Source organism: Ictalurus punctatus, chromosome 20 (assembly GCF_001660625.3).
Source record: "Ictalurus punctatus breed USDA103 chromosome 20, Coco_2.0, whole genome shotgun sequence".
Lineage (NCBI taxonomy): Eukaryota > Metazoa > Chordata > Actinopteri > Siluriformes > Ictaluridae > Ictalurus > Ictalurus punctatus.
Window position 1 is genome coordinate 22,712,695 of NC_030435.2, and position 20,661 is coordinate 22,733,355.

A 20,661-nucleotide genomic window follows, 5' to 3' on the forward strand; every position below is an offset into this window, starting at 1 on the left:
TTTAGGGTACATAATTGGAACTTAAGGACCACTGATGTACCTTTGAGAGAACATTTGGGGGAAACACTGGGGAAAATAAATAAATAAATAAATTACCAGTACAATTAGTCCTAAGAGCTGCTTAAGACGCGCCACTGAGTTAACAGTGTACAAGATAGATGTCACTGGGAATTATATACGCACAGTATATATATATATATATATATAAAGTCTGTAATAACCACTGGTGTGAAACTGTGATAAGATTTTACGGCTGTACGGAGTGATACCAGACTCCAGAAATGACCAAACACTCAATGCTTCATTCCTTCTAGGCGTATGAGAACAAATAGTATCTGTGTTGCAATTATACAGGGGATAATTCATGCCTTTAATCCCTTTCCAACACTTCTTCAGCATGTATTTCCAGTTCAGTGCTCTAGACGAGCCAAAACGCCATTCATTTATCAGACTCAAACGGGTTTCTGGGTTTTTCAGAGTTCAACCATTCCTTTTAATCCAATTAGCTGCAACGGTGTCAACATAGGCTCCAATTACACATACATATATCAGTATACATCTTCAAACTGGCAATCGAGGTCAGCGGTTCATCACAGTGAGTAATGCGCCGTGGGTTGTACAGTTTCTGTGTGGTAAATTCAAATGAGCTCGCTGTTTTGGTTTCATATCGAAACATTGCGAACGTTAGACACCATAATAAGCTGTTCTAACGTTAGAGCTTTATGGCTTTATGGCCTGGTTAATGGTTGATTGTCAAAACCCAAAGTCCAAATTCTGAGCTAAAGGCTTCAGGTCGCTCTCTCTCTCTCTCTCTCTCTCTCTCTCGCTCTCTCTCTCCATCTGCTGGAGGACAGTTGACATGACAACTTTTACCAAATCAGTACAGATGCACAGACACCAACAATATGGTGGCATATTCAATTCAATCCAATTCAATTTTATACAAATAAAATTGAATATGCCAAAATCTCGTTATTTGGTGTGTTCGTTTAACTTAGATTTATGGATTAAAACACTTTTCAGAAAATCAATTTTTAATGTAATCTCCACACCTCGTTCGCTAGAACTGATGACACATAGGCCACACCTCCTTTACTAAGCCTGAAACACATGTAGGCCACACCTCCTTCACTAAGACAACAGACACTTAGACCACTAGGCCTAATTTTGCAGAGGCCACGCCTCCTTTACTGGGACTGGGACTGATTCCAGTGGCAGTGGTAGCTCAGGGGTTAAGACTACTACTTAGAAGGTTATGAGTTCAAATCCCAGCACCATCAAGCTGCCATGGCTGGGCCCTTGAGCAAGAGCCTTAACCCTCAACTGCTCAGTTGTATGTATAAAAAAATAACGAGATAAATGTAAGCTGCTCTGGATAAGGGTGTCAGCTGTAAATGAAAATAGAGACCTCTGACACCTCAAGAAAAAAATTCTTTCACATTCCTTTAAATCCTGTAACGTTCCCGACCGCCAGTACTGACAGGTTTATGGTTTTACTCAGCGCCTCTCAGACCGCTCCAGGCCAAAACACAAGCTCATTTTGTCTCTCATTAATCAGAGTTGAAACAGTGGGCGGGGCTTATAAACAGGTCATGCAGGTGAGCAGCTTAATGACTTCACCTTTAAATTCCACCAAAATACACCTCAAGATATTTCTTCACCTCACACACACACACACACACACGCACACACACACACACACACAGACAGACACGAATTCCTCCTGTCAGAAATCTCTTTCAGACAGACGACACACACACATTCTGCTGGATGTTCTGGATTTATGGTGGAACTTTAATTTTTCTTCGCTGCGACCACTGAGAGGGTTTGGAGGTTATGTTCCAGACGAGGAGCTTGCTCAAGACTGTGACCTCCGCGTTCTTCATCGCCACTCTCAGCCGTAAGTTCAAAAATAATTCAAAAGTCCAAATGCTGTAGGTAAACTCCAGAGCCTTGGTACGTTGATAAATGAGTGAAGGATGGACAAGAACGTGAGCGTGTTATTCGTTTTAGGAGCACGATTCAGACCGAACGTCTCGGCTGATCAGCTACGGGGAGCTTCAAGTGCTTTCCCCAAATTCAACCGAGAATGCAAATTATAATGACTTCTCCAGTTTTATGCAAAGTAAAAAAACAAAAACAAAAAAAAAAAAACAAACCAAATCGATAGAAAGAAAAAGACATAACTGAAGGCAAATGTTTACATCCCGATGTTTTCGGGGTGAAAATGATACCCCAGTTTCATAACACATCTAAGATAAAAGGTTTAAAAAAAATAAAAAATTATTACCTTGCGACAAAACAAAAATCGCATTTTGTGTAACATTCATGTATCATTCATTCTTCTCGTTTTTTTTGGTTATCTGGATACACATTATTAAATTTTTTTTTATTTTTTACTTGCTTTATATACCCCTGCTGAAAAGGGACTGAGAAGGAACTCAACAGTTTTGAATAATAAATAAATAAATAAATAAATAAATAAATATCAGATCATTTTTGCACATGCAAATCCTGCCATTAACAAATATGTCTGAAGACTAAAATTAAAATCGTTTTTTTACTCTGGCCTCACGCCTCCAGGGTCGGGGGTTCGATTCCCACGGTGGCCCTGTGTGTGTGCGGAGTTCGCATGTTCTCCCCGTGCTGCGGGGGTTTCCTCCGGGTACTCCTGCTTCCTCCCCCAGTCCAAAGACATGCATAGTAGGTTGATCAGCGTGTCTAAAGTGTCCGTAGTGTATGAACGGGTGTGTGAGTGTGTATGTGATTGTGCCCTGCGATGGATTGGCACCCTGTCCAGGGTGTACCCCGCCTTGTCCCCGATGTGTTGTGCTTCAATGATACTTTGGGTATAAAACCATCTCCCTAAATTAAAGCATACACACCAGATATAAAGAAATCAATAAAAGCCTGTTCGAAAGATCTCCTTTTACCTCCTCACTGAAATCACTCAAATGGAAACCGATTCTTTGTCATGGGCAATCTGCATCTATAATAACCCGATTCAGTGAGTCAGATCTACGCCGTCACGTGTGATTCATTCCAGTGAAACTGTAAACACATTTTTTTTTTTTTTTTTTAGTCATGTGGTGGAAAGTGTCAATCCCATGTAGGGCTTCATAATTATTAATCATTATTCATACTTACGGCGTTGTATTTGAATATTCGCTTACTATGTTTAGAAATGCTCAGGCTTGGATGCCAATGCAGGGTTTAGTGCAGTTAATTCAGCAAAACCAAACGGACAAGGGGATAATCAAAAGAGGTCGCTTTGGAAGCAGACCTAGATCCTGGGATGATTGCTGAGGTCTGCACGATGCGAGACGTTCAGGGCGACGGATATGGAATTTCCTGATCAGAATGCGGGTAAGGACATCTTGTGCTGGAAGCGTTCTTCAGGGCCATACGTTTCCCTATTGATTAAATACGTGACCCTGCATCCACAACGTTTGGAATTGGAGTATGGCTCAGAGTAAGCTGGCTGAGTCGGTGGTAAAGAATTGGCTGGTGATCCCTCCTCCAGAAGCCGGGACTACAGGTTTCAGAAGGTATCCGCCCGTGCTTCTACAACATCTGGAATTGAGTTCGGCTCTGACTTTGTAAGTGGGCTGTCTTTGAAGGTCCAGAGATGAAGCTTTGGCTGGGGCGCTCTCATCCACAGGGACTAGAGATTTCCAAAGAGCTACAAGGAAAGTAGGTGCCAGACAAAATTGACTGAAGTTTACAACCCCGATTTCAAAAAAAGTTGTAAAACGTAAATAAAAGCAGAATGCAAACTTGGCCTCCATTCTGGAGGTGATTGTGACTGTGCGAGTGATGCGTGAGTTAGTGGGAACTTGCTAGAATTCCTCTCGTTGATGACGAGATCTCAGGATTGTGCAAATGGAGCCCAGAATCATGGGCTATTTGGATGAATTACAAACTCTATGGAGAGGAAAAGCTTGCAATTTGTAGTCTCAATGGAGGCAGGCATCGATGTAGACATGACATTAATTCTTATTAGCGTTTAAAAGATCAACATTTGATTAATGTCAATTTCCGACTGTATCAGCTGCTGTAGTATGCAATGGTAACACAACAACGGAGAAAAAGGTACATATATGGACAGTGTATATAAAGTTAAGAAGCTAACGATCTCGACACCTGCCGTCTGCAGATGCCGCTCTGTTCCCCGAATCACTGAACATCTCGATCCAGTCGGAGAACATGATGCACACCCTGAAGTGGCGCCCTCTGCAGGAAGCCTGCTGTACTGTCAACTACACGGTACAGTATCAGGGGTGAGAAAACACAACTATTATTTACTTATTATTATTATTATTATTATTTAAGTTCACACCAGACTCTGTAGGAGCTTTCTGAATCAGGGGATCAGCTTATGATACTTAGAGATAGTTAACAATTACTGTGCAAGCTTAGGTTAAAAAGATATCAAGCAGGCTACTAAAAATAAAATAAAATGAACGCGCTATAATGTGTTGAGACTTCTTACGCCTTCAACGGTGTTGTACAGAGTATGCAAAAGTCAGACTCGAATAAATGTAAAGGTAGTTACTTATCTTAGCAAAATAAATACTTTATACGGACAAATTAATTGCATTTGCTGACATTGCGAGGTTCAAAAATAAACTATAATCATCCCTGCATATGTGATTTGACTCAGTAAGTAAAAGTACAAAAAATATCCTTAAATAAGGAGTTTTATTTATGTATGTATTTATTTATTTATTTAAAATGGTAAACGCTTATCATTGGGTACTGCTTTGATTTCAAATAAATAAAGAAATAAATGAATGACGTTTTCACATTACAGTTTATTACCACAGCATTGCTGAATGCCAGATTCTGATTGGTCAGAAGAGGTGTTGATTAATTTTCTATAACAGCAGCTCCTACAATAGTGCAGCTCTAGTGCAGGTTTATATTCTAATACACTATCGTTTCTATGGTTTCTATAAACATTCTCACTATTTATTAGTTTACTGAACATTCAAGGAAGGAGTCTCCAGTGTCAGTGTCAGCACTCTGTACCAATCAGAGGTAACTGTTGTAACACAAGTGACAACAGAAACTTATTTTGCAGCCGTTCCACAACATTAAATGTAACTATAAATGGATAGAAAGTACAACGTGTCATTCCTCAATATCAATTTTTTTTTTTTAAAAAAGGTAATTCTTAGCAAATTGCTGTTGTATAGGAGAAATGAAACGCTTTGTGATGTGGTGCTATAGGATAATAATCGACGTTGCTGTGGTAAGAGTATCTCCGCTTCATCACGCCACACCGCTGTTGATTAGTTGCTTGTAACGGCAAAGGGTTTTATTCCTCAAGTTTAGAAATATACAATTTATACATTATTATGATCTTATGATCTGTTCTCCCCGTGCTGCGGGGGTTTCCTCCGGGTACTCCGGTTTCCTCCACCAGTCCAAAGACATGCACGGTAGGCTGATCGGCGTGTCCAAAGTGTCCGTAGTGTATGAATGAGTGTGTATGTGAGTGTGCCCTGCGATGGACTGGCACCCCGTCCAGGGTGTACCCCGCCTTGTGCCCGATGCTCCCTGGGATAGACTCCAGGTTCCCCGTGACCCTGAAAAGGATAAGCGGTATAGAGGATGGATGGATGGACGGATGGACCTTCCCATGGCTAAAGTGTAGATGTCGTTTAGGTGACCTATATGGTCTATACAGTGTTCTTTAGGTCTGTTACTATATTACATAGTAATAATGCTTTCACAAGTAATTAAACCATATATAATGTGTTACTTCTTAAAATTGTGCGATGTTATATTATTATTTCGAGCGAATTTATACACACGAATACGTTTGGCTGTTTAAAAAAACGCGCTCGCAGTCATAAATGCACGAAACCTCTCTCCTGATGGCATGAAAAACATGCCATGAAACAGAAACCGGCTGTCCAAGGGTGGAGTTTAATGTCCCTAATGATATTAACTACTACAATGTAAAACTGAACTTACCAGATCGCTCCACCCTGAGGAGCAGACCTGCGCTCAATTCTAAAACATTCCCTAGTGACATGCGCTTGTTTCCTAGAAGGGACAAAAGAAGAGGTTTCTCTGTGTTTTTTCGACTTCATTTTCATCCAACAACTTGATCAAAGGGTGACGGTGACCGTGTGAGAAATTCACGCTCGGCTAGCGACGTGTCGGACGTCTTTAGGCAAACCGACTGTCTGTTCGACTGGCTCCTTAACCAACGTGGTTTTGATAGGAAGATAGATTAGGCAATGTTCGGTGGGGGGGTGGGGGGTGGGGAAGGTTCACATCGTTTTGATGATATATATTGATGTGTTGTTTTTTTTTTGTTGCAAAAACAAACAAATAAAAAACAACACGATTTTGTGTTCACGCGGCATTTGTGTATTTAAGAAAATTTCAAACCTAAGAAGAAAAATATTGTAACTTAAATCAGATATACAACAATACAACAGGAAATGTATAGCATTTGTTAAAATAAAAAAATTATTACATATATATATATATATATATATATATATATATATATATATATACACACATATATATACATATAAATATATATATGCATATATATTTATATATATATATATACATATATATACATATAAATATATATATATGCATATATATTTATTTATTATTTTAAAATTTTCTGCTATACACAAGATCACAGTATATATTTGGAAAGAAACTATTTTTCAAAAAAGTAAATGCTACTACTACTAATTTATTTTTAGTAGTTATTTACTTTATTTATTTATTTATTTATTTATTTAATTTTTTTTTACTTCTTTATAATTATTTACTCAGCATTTTTCAATTCGAGTCCAAAATCCCAGAGTGCTTTAAACTTTAAAAATTCATAGTAAAGCACATTAATGAAGCAATTATGAATGAATTTTAAAATCACATATCCGGGACAATATTCGATACCGTTTCAGTCGTCTTTTCACCATTAATCTCTGGAAAGTACTACAAGTAGTAATAAGAAATCTAAACCAGTCGACTGAATTCAATTATGAAAAGGCCAGGCTATACACATCACGATCACACATCTGAATTCTTTCATCATTATAGCTTGCGTTCCTAATATTCAACGTATCGGGGTTTAGCAGCTATATAATAAAATCTCAATCGATCGACTAGTTTGTGTTATTTTCCGTGTGTTTGGTGTTTGTTTTGGCGGATTCTGACGTCACTGTCGCTAAACCTGATCGAGCAGTTTGTGAGGAATTTGGTCGGGGAGGGGAAAAACGCCCAGTGCACAGTATACGTGCTCATTTATTAATCATCGAATGCTTGCAGTCACATAGCACATCGTTAACGTCACCTCCATTTAAAAACGGAGATTTCACTCACAAAAGGAATACGAGGTGCGAAAGCACTGGAAGGATTTATTTACAAGAATAACGCACGTACGTCGTTACGCTCTGCAGCCGAGTGTAATAAACCGTTTAGAAGCTGTTTCATCTATTATCTTATGTTATGATAAATGTTTGGAATACCATTGAGTGACAAGTGTGACGCAGGCGTGTCGCTCATCAATCGCGTTTCTTAAGTACGTCCATTTTGAAAAAAAGTGAATTAATGGATGTAATTATACAGGCCTTTTGTTATCACTGGAGAAATGAGTTGCTCCTGATAGGCGTGACCTCATGGCTTTGTTTGTTTTCTTGTGCAGGGAGTTTGAATACATGCAGAACGACAGCTGGCTGATCGAACATTCCTGCTACGAGATCGTCCAGACCGAGTGTGACCTGACCCTCGCCCTGAGCTCGGACTCCGATTACAACATCAGGGTCGCAGCGCGATGCGACGACTCGACGTTGTGGACTCAGCTCCCGAACACCTTCAACCGCAGAGACAGTGAGGCGTTACGCTACCTTAGATAAGACGCGGAGCGATGACGCGGACAATGAACGATCCGTATTATACCACAGAGATGCCGAATTCTCAATTCTGATTGGTCCGAAGGTGTCGATTAAGTTCTAATATAATATACTATAATAACGGCAGCTTTGACCGTAGGGAAATCAGGTTCATATTAATGCCTTCGTTGTAATACGCTATTGTTGCTATAGTAACAGCTCGTTCACAGGAAGACGCTCCACGTGAAGCGATTCGGGGATGTGTTTAGATTGAATGTGTTTAGAAGTTTCCTTTAAGGAGAAGTTTATTTAACGTTCTAGGGAAGGAGTCTCCAGTGTCGGTGTGTTGCAACAAGCTGCGATTTCTTTCGTCTTATTAACTTTAAGAAAGGGGGGGAAAAAAAAGGTTTTGTGGACATCCCGCAACTAAATAGATTTATTTCAAGAAAGTATGATGTTAAATTGAGACTTCAGGGGGTGCTGTTTTAGGACCTCAGGCTGGTAAGAGTAACTCTGCTTCGTCACACCATCCCTATAACAGCACGCCCTGTCGTATTTTTGATTTCATGTTTTAAAATTCCTTAGTCAAGTAGTCATAAAGCAGAGCTGGAAGAAAGAAAAGTGCTCCGTTCGACCTTGCGACCTCTTGTTTTCTCCCATCGCTCAGCTGTGCTGCTTGTCCCGAACATGGACGTGACTCCGAGAGGACGCCAAATCGAAGTGAACTTCAGCGAGCTCCAGAAGCACATCAGCATAAACCTTCATATTTGGAAGAAAGGGGACGAGCATAAGGTAAGAAGCGAACTTCTTGACTCCGCAACGTCTTACTGTCGGAATAGTACAAGTAAAAACGGACTTCCTTGGTTTATTTATTTTTATTTTGACAGATTCTGGTTATACTAACAAACCGCTGCTCATCCATCTTATTTCCAGGCCATCAGTAAGGAGATAACGGATAAGAAATCCCATCACGATGCCTGGCTGGGCGGCGGAACATACTGTCTGAAAGCGGACGCTATCCTGGACATCATCAACAAGACCACGAGCACGGATACACACTGCGTCCTTATCCAGGGTGAGTTTTATTTTATTCTTCATTGATAAATAACGTCTGTCAGAGCTGCTGTAACAGGAACTGCTTCAACACCTTCTGACCAGTCAAAATCCAGAATTGAACAGCAGTGTGCGTGGTACGATCGTTAATAAAGTGAGAGGAAAAACATCTCCATGAGCTCTCTACGATAAGTTTTAGGGCTTGGGTTCGACTCGGTATATTGCCTGTTACGTAAGGAATAACGCACGACGGACCACGCTTTCATAACAGCACGGCCTGGGAAACGTTTCGCCTCGTATACCGCAGAGATTCGCCAAGCGGGACATTTTTGAACTGTTTAAAGTTACATCTGACGCCGTGGAACGAGTTAGTCCCTGTTCTCGCTTACGTTACAGCAGCTATAAACAGTCGTTCTTACACCAACCTCTTTTCTCTCCCTCTCCTTCTCTCTCTCTCTCTCTCTTAAGAGGAAATAATGCAGCTTGCCATGTTAAAGAGAAACTGCAAAGTGTAAACTCCTCTGTCCTGAAGACTTTCCTGCGACTGTTACAAAGCGCTGACACTGGAGACTCCTTCCATTAATGAAAACTCCGCCACGTCGACGATTATATGTTTTTTTTTTTTTTAATTGCTTTATTATTCGTCGTAGTTTATGCGCAGTGTCACACAAGTCGCTGAGAACGCGGTCTTACTGTAGTGACCTCATTCACAGGTTTAATATAACCCTATTAGTTATGTTACAGGGCTACGGTGTTGGAGAAAACTGTGAAAGACCAAAAGAAACAAGAAGGTCTAGGGATGTATTGTGATTATGATAACAGGTTATCTTGGTGTGATTGAACTGAACACCTTGCTCCTCCCCCCCAGAGCCTTTGCGGCTCATACCTCTGTATGTGGGCGTCGCTGTGGCATTAACCCTCGCCGTGGCTTTGATTCTGGGGTTGATAACACCGCGTTTTAGCCTCTGGCTGCGGAAATCCATGCATAATAAAGAGCCACTGCCTAACGCGCTGGTGAGTAGATCTGTTTTTTTATTTTTGAAGGTTTATGTGCAAAAAATACGCCACTGTTTCCATTACAAAGTCCTTTTTAATAGTATAGTAGTAAATAAGTATGCTATTTTTCGACACAGCATTCTTCATTTGTGCTCAGGGACGGGTAAGGGTTAGGGTTAAACTTGTTGTGATGGGTTAGATTCTAACCGAACAATTGTATGTTGTTGTTGTTGTTGTTCTCGTGCTCTTTAGATTGGCTGGCCAAAAAGCGTCCCGATATTTTCCTCCAAGGTCCTGCTGGAGCCGACGCACTCCGTTTTACTGCTCGACCCATCAGAAGAGCAGCACAGAACGTCGGAGATGAAGGCGACGTGCGACGACGAGAGGGGATGAGATGAGATGAGTCCACGAGAGTGACGCCACGAACCTGCTCAATGTGAAAACCACGAAGGAACCAGTAGTTCAACGTTCATGAAATAATAAGCCATGATTTCAACATCGTCATCTGTGATGACGCTACTCCGAAGGAACTGTTTACTGGATCTGTTTACTGAATCGATTCATTGAACCGATTCAGGAAAAAATGACATTCCGTGATGATGTAACGTGTATTTATTGCTATGCATCATCTGGTGACGTCACTGAAGCACCGAACGTGGTTTGAGGCAGAGATTTTTACACAAAAGATTTCCAGTTCTTCCCGAGCGGAGATCGTGACCGCGAATCCTGACGATGCCACGGCCGATCGCGGCCGAGAGCCGAGGGAGCGAAAATTACCCGTTACATTTCATTAATGAAACATAAATTCGTTTGACCAAGTTGTCATTTTTTAGGGGTGTGTTTGTGTTGTTTGTTGGTGTAGTTTATCGGATTGCTTTGTCTGTTTTGAAGTGTCCTTGTGCTTTAAATATACAATATAAATTAAAATCGTTGTTTTGTTGTTTTTATTAAGAGGTATTTCATAAGAGGTATAATCATGTTACGCTGAGAAACACATCCACATACAACACTACAACCAACGAAAGCATCAACACGAAATCGAAACAAAAATATATAAGTGAAAAGCCGCAAGATATCATAAAGGTGTGGAGAGAGAGAGAGAGAGAGAGAGAGAGAGAGAGAGAGAGAGAGAGAGAGAGAGAGAGAGAGAGAGAGAGAATGTAAGGGTAACATTAGCTAGCTAATTTGTTGTCCAAAGAGACAACAGTCTCACCTTCTTGTGTTCGATTGACAAAACAAAACAAAGACGTGAATACGTATCTTTCACATCCAGTGACCTTTCTCCTTACGTGATTTGTCTTTTCAGAAGGGCGAATTTTACTGCCATTTGTACTGATCTTTTGTTCAGCGTAGCTTTCAGGTGTCTCTCATCTCGCTGTAGCAAAAATCATAAATGTGAAAGGGCTAGCCATAAATGTTGGCCAAACATTTCTCTAATAAAAGTATCCTCCACTTAGAAGACGCACCAGTCTCGGAACATTGAAACGTGCTCGATCTGAGACAGTGTAGAAGAAGCTACACCCTGGTACGTCCACCAGAGGGGGCGCTGTAACTGTCACACCATTGCCCGACTCGTGCCAAAACAACACTGATGTCTTCACCAATGTCCTCCAGATCAGGTCATGACTGTAAGCGATATACCACTTGAGACGGACGGATGCAGAAGAATGGAGCGAAGAAGAAGAATGAGGGAGACGGGGAGAACAAAAAAGAAACGTGTGTATTAAGAGATTAGACGAGACAGAGCAACGGTGATCTAATCGAGTAAGGAACTGGCTGACATTATGAGGTAACTACAGTGTGGAAAAATCGATGCGTTTCCTCTCAGGGCTGGAGGGCCGGGTTCAGAGTCAGGTAATACAATATGTGCAGTATGAAGAGTAATGAGACGCTCACATTCTGAATGCGGCTCCTCCAAGACGAGCTGCATGGTCAAACACCTTCCATCCTAAAAGACGACCCGCTGTATCCAAGGCAACGAGTGCTTTCAGAGCCTGGAGTACAGCAAACACGGTTTTATTAACGTGTTCCCTCAATGCCACAACTGTTTCAACAACCTTGATTGTAAAAGTTTCTCTCCCGTTCATTCCTTCCAGGTGTTTCAGGGAAATCTCCGACAAACGGTTTAAAGCGACAAGTCTACAAGACGAATCATGATCTTATTAACAAATGAAATCTAAAAATAGATTTTAAAAAATATTGAACATAACCTTAACGGAAGCCCGTTTCCACCACGGAGAAAAGGAATAAGGTTATTTCGCATAACTCGGAATTTTCATCTCGCAATTGTGCGTTCATGTCGCACGATTTTGACTTTCTCGCAATTACGAGTTCACGTCTCGCAATTCTGACTCTTTTCCTCGCAGTTTAGACGTCCACTTGACCTTTAGTGAGTCACAAAGAATGCATAAATCATTCTCTTTAAATATGCTATATACAATAAGAACAACACTCTTTAGCTAGTCAAGAGAAGGAGAACCAGACGCTTACGCGCGCTCTTTACCTGAAGCGAGTCTAAATTGCGAGTAAAAAAAAAAAAAAGTCTGAATTGCGAGATCGTAATGTTGTAATTGCGAGAAATAAAGTCAAAACTGTGTGATGTGAACTCGCAATTGTAGGGGGGAAAAAAATGGCAGAATTGCGAGATTTAAACCCGAGTCAGAATTGTGCGCTATAAAGTCCCAATTTACATCACATAAAAGTCGCAATTACATTATAAAATTTTTCTCTGTGGCAGAAACAGACTTCCATACATACGATGATAACGAGTCTTTCTTAGTCACGTATACATTAGAGCACAGTCAAATTCTTTTCTTCGGATAGCCCAGCATGTTAGGAAGCCGGAGTCAGGGCGCAGGGTCGGCCATGATACAGCGCCCCCTGGAGCAGAGAGGATTAAGGGCCTTGCTCAAGGGCCCAACAGTAACAGCTTGGCAGTGCTGGGGCGTGACCCCCGACCTTCCGATCAGTAACCCAGAGCCTTTAAACTTTGCGCCACCACAGACATAAACAAATAAAACCTTAAGACAAAAATAAATAAATAAAAAAAGATACAAATATCCACGAGTTTAATTGTTAATATTCACACCACAGCGCTGCTGGATTCTGCATTCTGATTGGTCAGAAGGTGTTGATTAATGCTCTAGAACAGCACCTCTGACAATAGTGCAGCTGCAAATCACAGGCTTATATTAACGTGCTTGTATATTAATGCCTTATCGTTTCTATAGTAACAGTGTAAACCAGGGCTAAGATGATTATTATTACACGTCACTCTCAGAAAACAAATCAGAAAACCAGCTTCCAAAAGAAAAAGTTCTCTTTTTTTGTTGTTGTTATGTTTATAAATGAGATAATTTCCCCCCAAAATGTAAAATTACTACTGCTGCTGCTGTTGTTATTGTAATCAAATGTTCTCGCGGTGATGTCAGCAGGCAGGCTGTTGCGCATGCGCAGTGTGCTCCGGCTCGGGGCAGGGCGCGGATCGCGCGCGGTGAATGAAGAGGAGGCACCGGAGCGGCGGCCTGCTGTTTCTATGGTGAAGATGGCGGCGCCTGTGCTGAGCGGCCGGAGCGGATCAGCGAGCAGCAGCAGCAGCCCGACCGCTGCGGCCAACTACACCATCAACAACCGGCTCGTCTGCGCGCCCGAGCTCGATTTCAGGTCCGGAACCAGAATGGACGAACTGAACCGACTCATTCAGGAATTCAGCAAACACGACCAGCGCGAGTACGACGACCAGCGCGCGCTGGAGATCCACACGGCCAAGGACTTCATCTTCTCCATGCTCGGTGAGAGGAAGGATTTAGCGTTTAAAATAAACCAAACTAAAATAAAACGGGTGTAAATATTTCACTCTAAGTGCTCGGGTGACTATCTGATGCTCCCTAATAGGCGAGGCTTTCCGGTGTGTGAATCAACAGCATCATTTGCATGCGCGCGTGCAAATTTGAATATTTTATTGACACTCTAATTTGCATATTTGCATATACACCAGATTGTTGCATCACTGTATGCTGCATCATTCTTCTAATCTAGAATCTACAGTCGGATTTTTGTGAATGAATTTCACCCCTTTCCAAAAATGCATGCCTAAATGCATCATTCCACTTTCTCATAATCTGTTGATGATTATAAAGGATTATATACTATAAATGTTTATTTCTACATGTTGACCCCCCCCCCCCCCCCCTCTCTCTATCTCTCTCTCTCACCTTCTGTCTGGATAGGTTTGACCGTGTATAATTCATATTACTGGGACATTCAAGCAACATTCATTCACCTATAAGAATATGAAGAGGTTAAGAAACCAGATCTCTTAGTTAAAAAAAAAACAAAACAAACTATTTATTTGTCTATCGGTTAAAACCCAGTGACAACAGGACCTCCGGGTTGGTGTGAGACGTGTTGCTGTGATTTCCTGTCGCTCCAAACGCAGCGTGACTAAGGCTGCTTCTCAAATCGCGTACTGCAACACTAAACACTATGTCAAAATAGTACCGCGTCTGATACAGTAGAGCATGTGGTTTGGGACACGGCCCGTCCCGGCTGTTGCAGATCGATTGTACAGGATGGTTTATTACTCTCGAAAGGATTGCAGGTGAATTTTAATGCAGGGTTGGTTAGCAACAGAAATGGAGTTTGGCCATAACATGCAGAAATGTGTACGAGAGGAACGTGGTTGGAAACAGGAGTGGTTTTGTTTGCCCTGTTCACAGCCTACCTGTTGCAGAAAGCATCATTTGAGGACAGTTTTCGGTCTGTCAGTAGATTTGGTTTCAAGCGGTCGTCTATTTGCACGTATAGCACGATAAATAATTAACCGCGCTCCAAGCCTCCGTGAAATAAAACACCCAAAACTGTATACGGTACCATAACGGAGACGAACGTCAGACGGCGTGGCGTCGGGACGTAACGGCGTGTTACGGGACGTAAGGGCGTCACGGTGGATGACGAATTCTTGACCGTTTTATTATTTATTTATTTTCTGCGTCGATGAATTTGATTTGTAAATACTCCATAACAATACCGACACGGATGCGCTTTACGTGAGGAGTAACACAAGACGGACTGTGCTGTTGTATGAAAATACTCGACACACCGCGCTATCGAACTGTTTATAGATACACGTGGTGTTCTGGAACGTCTGCGAGACAAGTTCGTTCCCGAAACGTCCTGGAGACTCCTTCCGTATATATGTATACATGTAAACATCTCCTAAAAGAACTTCACCACGCCACCATACAAGTCCCTGCGATTAAGCCGTTACTATAGTAAAGACCTCAGCGAAACGAAATAACCTGCTACGTATCGTTTATCGAGAAAATATCCTCCAGTCTCACGCAGCGTATCGACTCGGTAAAGCTGTAAACCAGGATGAGCGGCGATTCGAGACGTTCCCGGTGCACATGATTGACTACTGACACCTTCATTGCTGTGGCTATTTTCAGTGGCAACTCAATAGGCCTATGTTGCTGTGTTTTTTGGTCTCCAGCCCAGGCAGGAAGGAGCGTGACGGCATGGAGCCATCTGTGGGAACCTCATGTGCTCTGATGCGCAAGTGATCTACAGCTCCCTCTTTCCCATTCTCCCATACACACACACACACACACACACACACACACACACACACACACTCGCACACAGATGGACACTGTTCCCACACTCTCAATCTTAACCATTCACCACGACTCAATTCAGACAGCTGGCGCTCTGATTGGCTGCCGGCGTGTTTAAATCAAAGACGCGGAACAAAAGTGATGCCGGCTTTTTTTTTAAAAACTCTTTGGCGAGGAAGAATTTGAAAGAGGATCAACGGGGGAGGAATGCCGAGTGAACGGATCAAGGGGTTTTCCCATTGGAAATAAATAATTCTCTTTTGACAACTCTGAAAGACGTTTTCACACGTGTGTGTGTGTGTGTGTGTTTAAACCTTGACGTTCTTCGAAAGCTGAAAGCTCTGCTAAAGGCCAGACTGTCCCTTTAGGACGTTATAGTAGCTTATTATCTTATAAAATCACCGATTCAGAGTGTGAAGGTCTCAATGTAACACCCAGTGGAAATGCTGTACTTTATTCCTTCCTGTATGTTTCAGACATTATCTCGGTAAACCTTTTAACCCACCACATGAAAACGCAATTGCAATAAGGATCAATAACATTTTATAGAGCACTTGGCAACATACAGTACTGTTGTGGAGACTTGAGGATGCAGTGCTACCTTTGTCCTATAGGGGGAGTCGTTTTACTCCAGCCACTTGCAGATCTGCTCAATCGTTCAATCAACGCCATTCTTAGGTCCGAGTACTGTATGATTAGCTCTTAGGCTGAATAATGATATTGAACAATAATATAGCTTCTATAAGAACGCATTTGGCATACCCAAGGAACAGCACAAATTAAACGACATGATTCCTGGTGAAGCAGAAATATTAAATATCGCTATACCGTCTGTTCTCTTTGCAGAACGGTCAACCATTTGGTGTTTCTATACAAAATGGTGCACAAATAACCACCCGTTGCTCAGGCTCCATCTTGATAAAGTCACATGATGGACAGCGCTCGTGTTAGTCTCGTGAGGGAGTGGGAGTTAGGGATCAGGTGCATTTCGTCTGTGACCTCTCCAGGTGAAAGATGTGGTGTAGATGTCGTGCGTGAACCTTGTCGTGAGTTCCGAGCAGTAGGAAAGTCGTAGGGCAGAGACAGGAATGGAAAAGGACTCGAATCGAATATTAAGTCTATTAATAGACTATATGACTGTCAGTGGACACCAAGGTCTTTGTCCCAAACAGTCTCGTCGGATGTTTGAAGACATCCCTATGCCCTGTAGCCATCTAGTAGCACTGCACTGTATACTTGAACCGTCTCTTGTGGATGCTACGTAGAATCCACGCCCTTTTCGATGCAGACCACTGTAGATGACTCTAGGTTCATTCCATATTGATTGGCTGCATTTTCCCAGCACCGGTGTTCTCTTTCAGGTCCTTGTATTGATTCTCTGGAAACAGATGCTAGAGAAAGCGAGCGCTTTTACTTTTTTGGAGCGTGGTGCTAGGACTTGCCACTAAGGGGGTGGATTGAAGTGTAGAAAAGTATGCGGGGCTTTTATGTTCATTACAGCCTTGTTAACATTTGAATTCTTTCCTTTTCTCTTTCTCCATTCTCCATCGAACCCCTCTCAGGCATGGTGCAGAAGCTGGACCAGAAGTTGCCGGTTGCTAACGAGTACCTGCTTTTGTCGGGTGGAGTTCGTGATGGCGTCGTGGACATGGATCTGGATGAACTGGGAGTGTATAACCGTGGCTCAGACTACGACATGGCCTTCACTTTGCTGGTCCCTGCACTGAAGTTGCACGACCGCAACCAGCCCGTCACGCTGGACATGCGTCACTCGGCACTGGGCCACTCCTGGCTCAGCCTGCGGTTATTCGACGAAGGCACCATTACACGCTGGAGGGACTGCTGCATGATGGCAGACCACATAAACGGCACCACTAACTACTTCTTCTCACCCACCCTGGTGGCCGACTGGTTCCAGGAAGCGGTGGCGCTGGTGCTGGCCGAGGTACAGCGCAAGCCGCAGCGAGGAATGCCGAGGGTGGAACGGGTGGAGCGCCACAACACACTTCTCTCGATGATCCTTGGTGTGGGAAGCAGCCGTATGCTGTATGACATTGTACCGGTGGTGTCGTTCAAAGGTTGGCCTGCGGTCGCTCAAAGCTGGCTGATGGAGAACCACTTCTGGGATGGGAAGATCACAGAGGAGGAGGTCATAAGTGGTTTCTACCTGCTTCCCGCTTGCTCGGTTTCCGGTCGAAGGGAAAACGAATGGCGGCTATCCTTCGCCCGCAGTGAGGTTCAGCTAAAGAAGTGCATCTCACCAGGCCTCATGCAGGCATACCAAGCCTGTAAGGCTATTATTGTCAAGATGCTTGCTCAACCTATGGTTGTTGGCCCCTACCACTTGCGCAGCATAATGCTGTGGGCCTGTGACCGCCTGCCAGCAAACTACTTGGCACAAGAAGACTTTGCTGCCCACTTTTTGCTGGGTCTCATCGATGACCTGCAGCACTGCCTTGTCAACAAGAGCTGCCCCAATTATTTCATCCCACAGTGCAACATGTTGGAGCACTTGTGCGACGAGACGGCGATGTTTCACGCCCGCAAACTCGCGCTGGTGCGCTCTGACCCGGCCGAACACCTTCGCGCTACCATCGAGCAAGCTAAGAGTGCTAACCGTTTGACGCAAGAAATGCAGAGGCGTGGAAGTTCCTCTGGTCTGCCTTCACCGCAAACCGACGCTTCCTCGTCCGATCACCAACAACCCGATGACCGACTAGCCAAAAAACTCCAACAACTGGTCACCGAGAACCCAGGGAAGTCCATCTCGGTGTTCATCAACCCGGATGATGTCTCACGTCCACACTTCCGCATCGACGATAAGTTCTTCTAAGAACCAAGGAACTCTTCCGTACAGTCAGGTGAAGCGTGTTACACGGTGTTGAAGTAAACCTGTCCATTACACAGCGATCCTATGTCCAGTGTGGTGTGGTGTTGGAGAATGTTCTCTGGGAGAAATGTGGACTGAAAATGGGGTCCAAGCAGCATCCCAAAGCCTTCTGGGAATAGAGAACTCTTAGTAAAAAAAAATTCTTCTCTTTTCTGAGGTGTACTTGGACATGCAAAAGTGCTGCACAGCCTAACGCGTCATATACGAAAAGTCCGTCTTTTTTTTTTTTTTTTTTTTTTTTTTTTTTTTTTGACACGTTCAGGCCAGCAATTGCTGCAACATCTGGAAATACCGTAAAAACGTCATCCGTGATCGTGAATATACTGGAGAAGTCTAGAGACTAACGAATAACGAATCAGATTCCTGTGTTTCCTAGCTAGTCCTACATATGCTTTCTATCATGTTCAACCTTTTGTGTTTCTTTTATGGATGAACAATGTACAAAAAACATCTGGTTTCGAAACGATGGTATGTCAAAAAAGATGGCCAACATTTTATGATTTTTTTTTTATATCTGGCTAATGGAGAACACTCAAAATACAACTTTAAGTGCAATTAATGAAAAGTACAATTACAGTAAGAGGCTTTTATATATGCTGTTTTTTGTTTGTTTTTTTGTTTGTTTGTTTGTTTTTTTTTTTTTCCAGTCAGAAGAATGCAAGTTTAATATTTGGTCGGCTGTGTAAGATCCCAAAGCATCGCTGCTATCAAAAATGTATGAAATTTCATTTTTAAAAAAAAAACAAACAAAACATTTCAACGGCTATGGCTAACCATTGTAATCAATCAAAACGTGCATATCATATATCATTATAACAAATGTATCATTCATCCAAAAGAGAGCAATTTGAAGAGGGTACGTTTGTACTACGACAGCTCTCCAAGCGAAATTATAGGTCGCCGGTATTGTATCGCTTGTAAAAAAAAAAAAAAAAAAAAAAAGAAGTGGGGGGAAAAAAACAGGATTGTGTATATGAATGTCTTTGATGTTGTGAACAAAATATGTCTTTTAATTTTGCACAGAAATGACTGGAACCTGCACTTTCTTGCAACCAGCAGCAGCTCGTGACTGTAGATTTAAAATATTTAAAAGTCTTTTCATGATCGTTTGAGAGACACAACGATGATGAGCTACTTACATTTGTAGACGGAAGTTTCCGGAGACTTCATCCTCTATTTTTTTTTTTTTTTCCCGAGCTGAGGCTTCGGGAAACATGACGTCATTTCCGGTAAGGGAACGCGGTGAGAACATAGTGAGGACTTTGCGATTGAGACAGCCCTTAAAATGGCCGACTCTCTGATCGGTACCCTGATTACTGAACGAGGGAGCTGATCGAGACACACCCTCTACCTTTGCAATAAATGTTACAATAGAAATAGTTCTTGTTTGTGGAAATAAAACACGATCTTGGCAGCAGTAGAGTATTTCTGCGCAACCCTGGCAACCCTGTCATAAACTGTCCTGGTTGGTGCATGGGGCAGCGTGATTCTTTCCCCAATGGGCCATTATTAGTGATGTTGCAGTTCCCATTTTTGACCACTAGGTGCAATAATAAACTCTATAGAACGGAAGTGGGCAGTGAGCATGCTACACCTCGATCGCGCTCCTAATTAATGGAACATAAGCTTGCATCTTTCAAATAGTAGCATTCGTTTAAAATCGTTTGACAGTCAAAAGACACAGTTAATATTTCAGTGAGTTTTAAAATGTATGGAACTTTACGAAGATTCATATTTGTTGACCTGCCCCTATGGCTGAGCTGCTACTGCTTGCATCATTTTAACCATGGCTAACGAACGAAACTTCTCAAACCCTATTTCAGACAGCCCTTATACTATTGTAACGACAATAACAATAGGGACTTGTCGCTTTTTCACCACCTTTGACTATTTCCTGTTTGCATTTATCCATGAAAACGTTAGAGCTAGAATTCACTGACGCATTATTATGGGACCAAGCATCTTAACACCGTTATCCTTACCTCTATTTCGATTCCTGTTTATTTGGAATCGTTCTCGGATGAACACTTCACTTCCTAATCTATTATTTATTAATAGTCTCGTTTTCCCGACATCACTCATGCGCTTGCTGTCGAACAAAACATCAGAACGTGCAGGTTTGGAGGAGTCGGAGATTTTTGCGTAGGTTTCACTGTGCGTTGATGTGCAAATTATGGAAAGGTAATAAACTTGCTTAACAGGGCATATAATAATGCAAGTGCTTTGTATTTTC

The 20,661-nt window shown here is 42.3% G+C and overlaps 2 protein-coding genes across 4 annotated transcripts; both read left to right on the forward strand.

Moving 5' to 3' along the window:
- The first annotated feature begins 1,634 nt into the window (after positions 1 to 1,634).
- On the forward strand, positions 1,635 to 10,859 carry crfb16 (cytokine receptor family member B16). 3 transcript variants are annotated; one of them, XM_017496039.3, is made up of 7 exons: positions 1,643 to 1,900; positions 4,157 to 4,280; positions 7,685 to 7,869; positions 8,539 to 8,663; positions 8,805 to 8,946; positions 9,793 to 9,938; positions 10,173 to 10,858. In XM_017496039.3, exons 1-7 carry the CDS (start codon positions 1,837 to 1,839, stop codon positions 10,311 to 10,313), a joined length of 927 nt encoding a protein of 308 aa, XP_017351528.1. In that variant the 5' UTR covers positions 1,643 to 1,836; the 3' UTR covers positions 10,314 to 10,858. The 3 variants fall into 3 exon arrangements, with proteins under 3 accessions (XP_017351527.1, XP_017351529.1, XP_017351528.1); XM_017496038.3 differs by having other exon boundaries at positions 1,635 to 1,900; positions 9,793 to 10,315; XM_017496040.3 differs by lacking the exon at positions 9,793 to 9,938 and having other exon boundaries at positions 1,638 to 1,900; positions 10,173 to 10,859.
- A 259-nt stretch (positions 10,860 to 11,118) lies between these two features.
- On the forward strand, positions 11,119 to 20,646 carry mb21d2 (Mab-21 domain containing 2). Its single transcript, XM_017496032.3, has 2 exons — positions 11,119 to 13,711; positions 17,101 to 20,646. Exons 1-2 carry the CDS (start codon positions 13,345 to 13,347, stop codon positions 18,369 to 18,371), a joined length of 1,638 nt encoding a protein of 545 aa, XP_017351521.2. The 5' UTR covers positions 11,119 to 13,344; the 3' UTR covers positions 18,372 to 20,646.
- Positions 20,647 to 20,661: the final 15 nt, after the last annotated feature.

Bases quoted from the DNA above. Each gene is read 5' to 3' on its own strand.
- mb21d2 (XM_017496032.3), top strand. From the start codon at position 13,345: ATGTCAGCAGGCAGGCTGTTGCGCATGCGCAGTGTGCTCCGGCTCGGG. The intron at 13,712-17,100 runs GTGAGAGGAAGG...AACCCCTCTCAG, and splicing joins CTTCATCTTCTCCATGCTCG to GCATGGTGCAGAAGCTGGAC.
- crfb16 (XM_017496038.3), top strand. From the start codon at position 1,837: ATGTTCCAGACGAGGAGCTTGCTCAAGACTGTGACCTCCGCGTTCTTC. The intron at 7,870-8,538 runs GTGAGGCGTTAC...CCCATCGCTCAG, and splicing joins CACCTTCAACCGCAGAGACA to CTGTGCTGCTTGTCCCGAAC. The intron at 8,664-8,804 runs GTAAGAAGCGAA...TCTTATTTCCAG, and splicing joins AGAAAGGGGACGAGCATAAG to GCCATCAGTAAGGAGATAAC.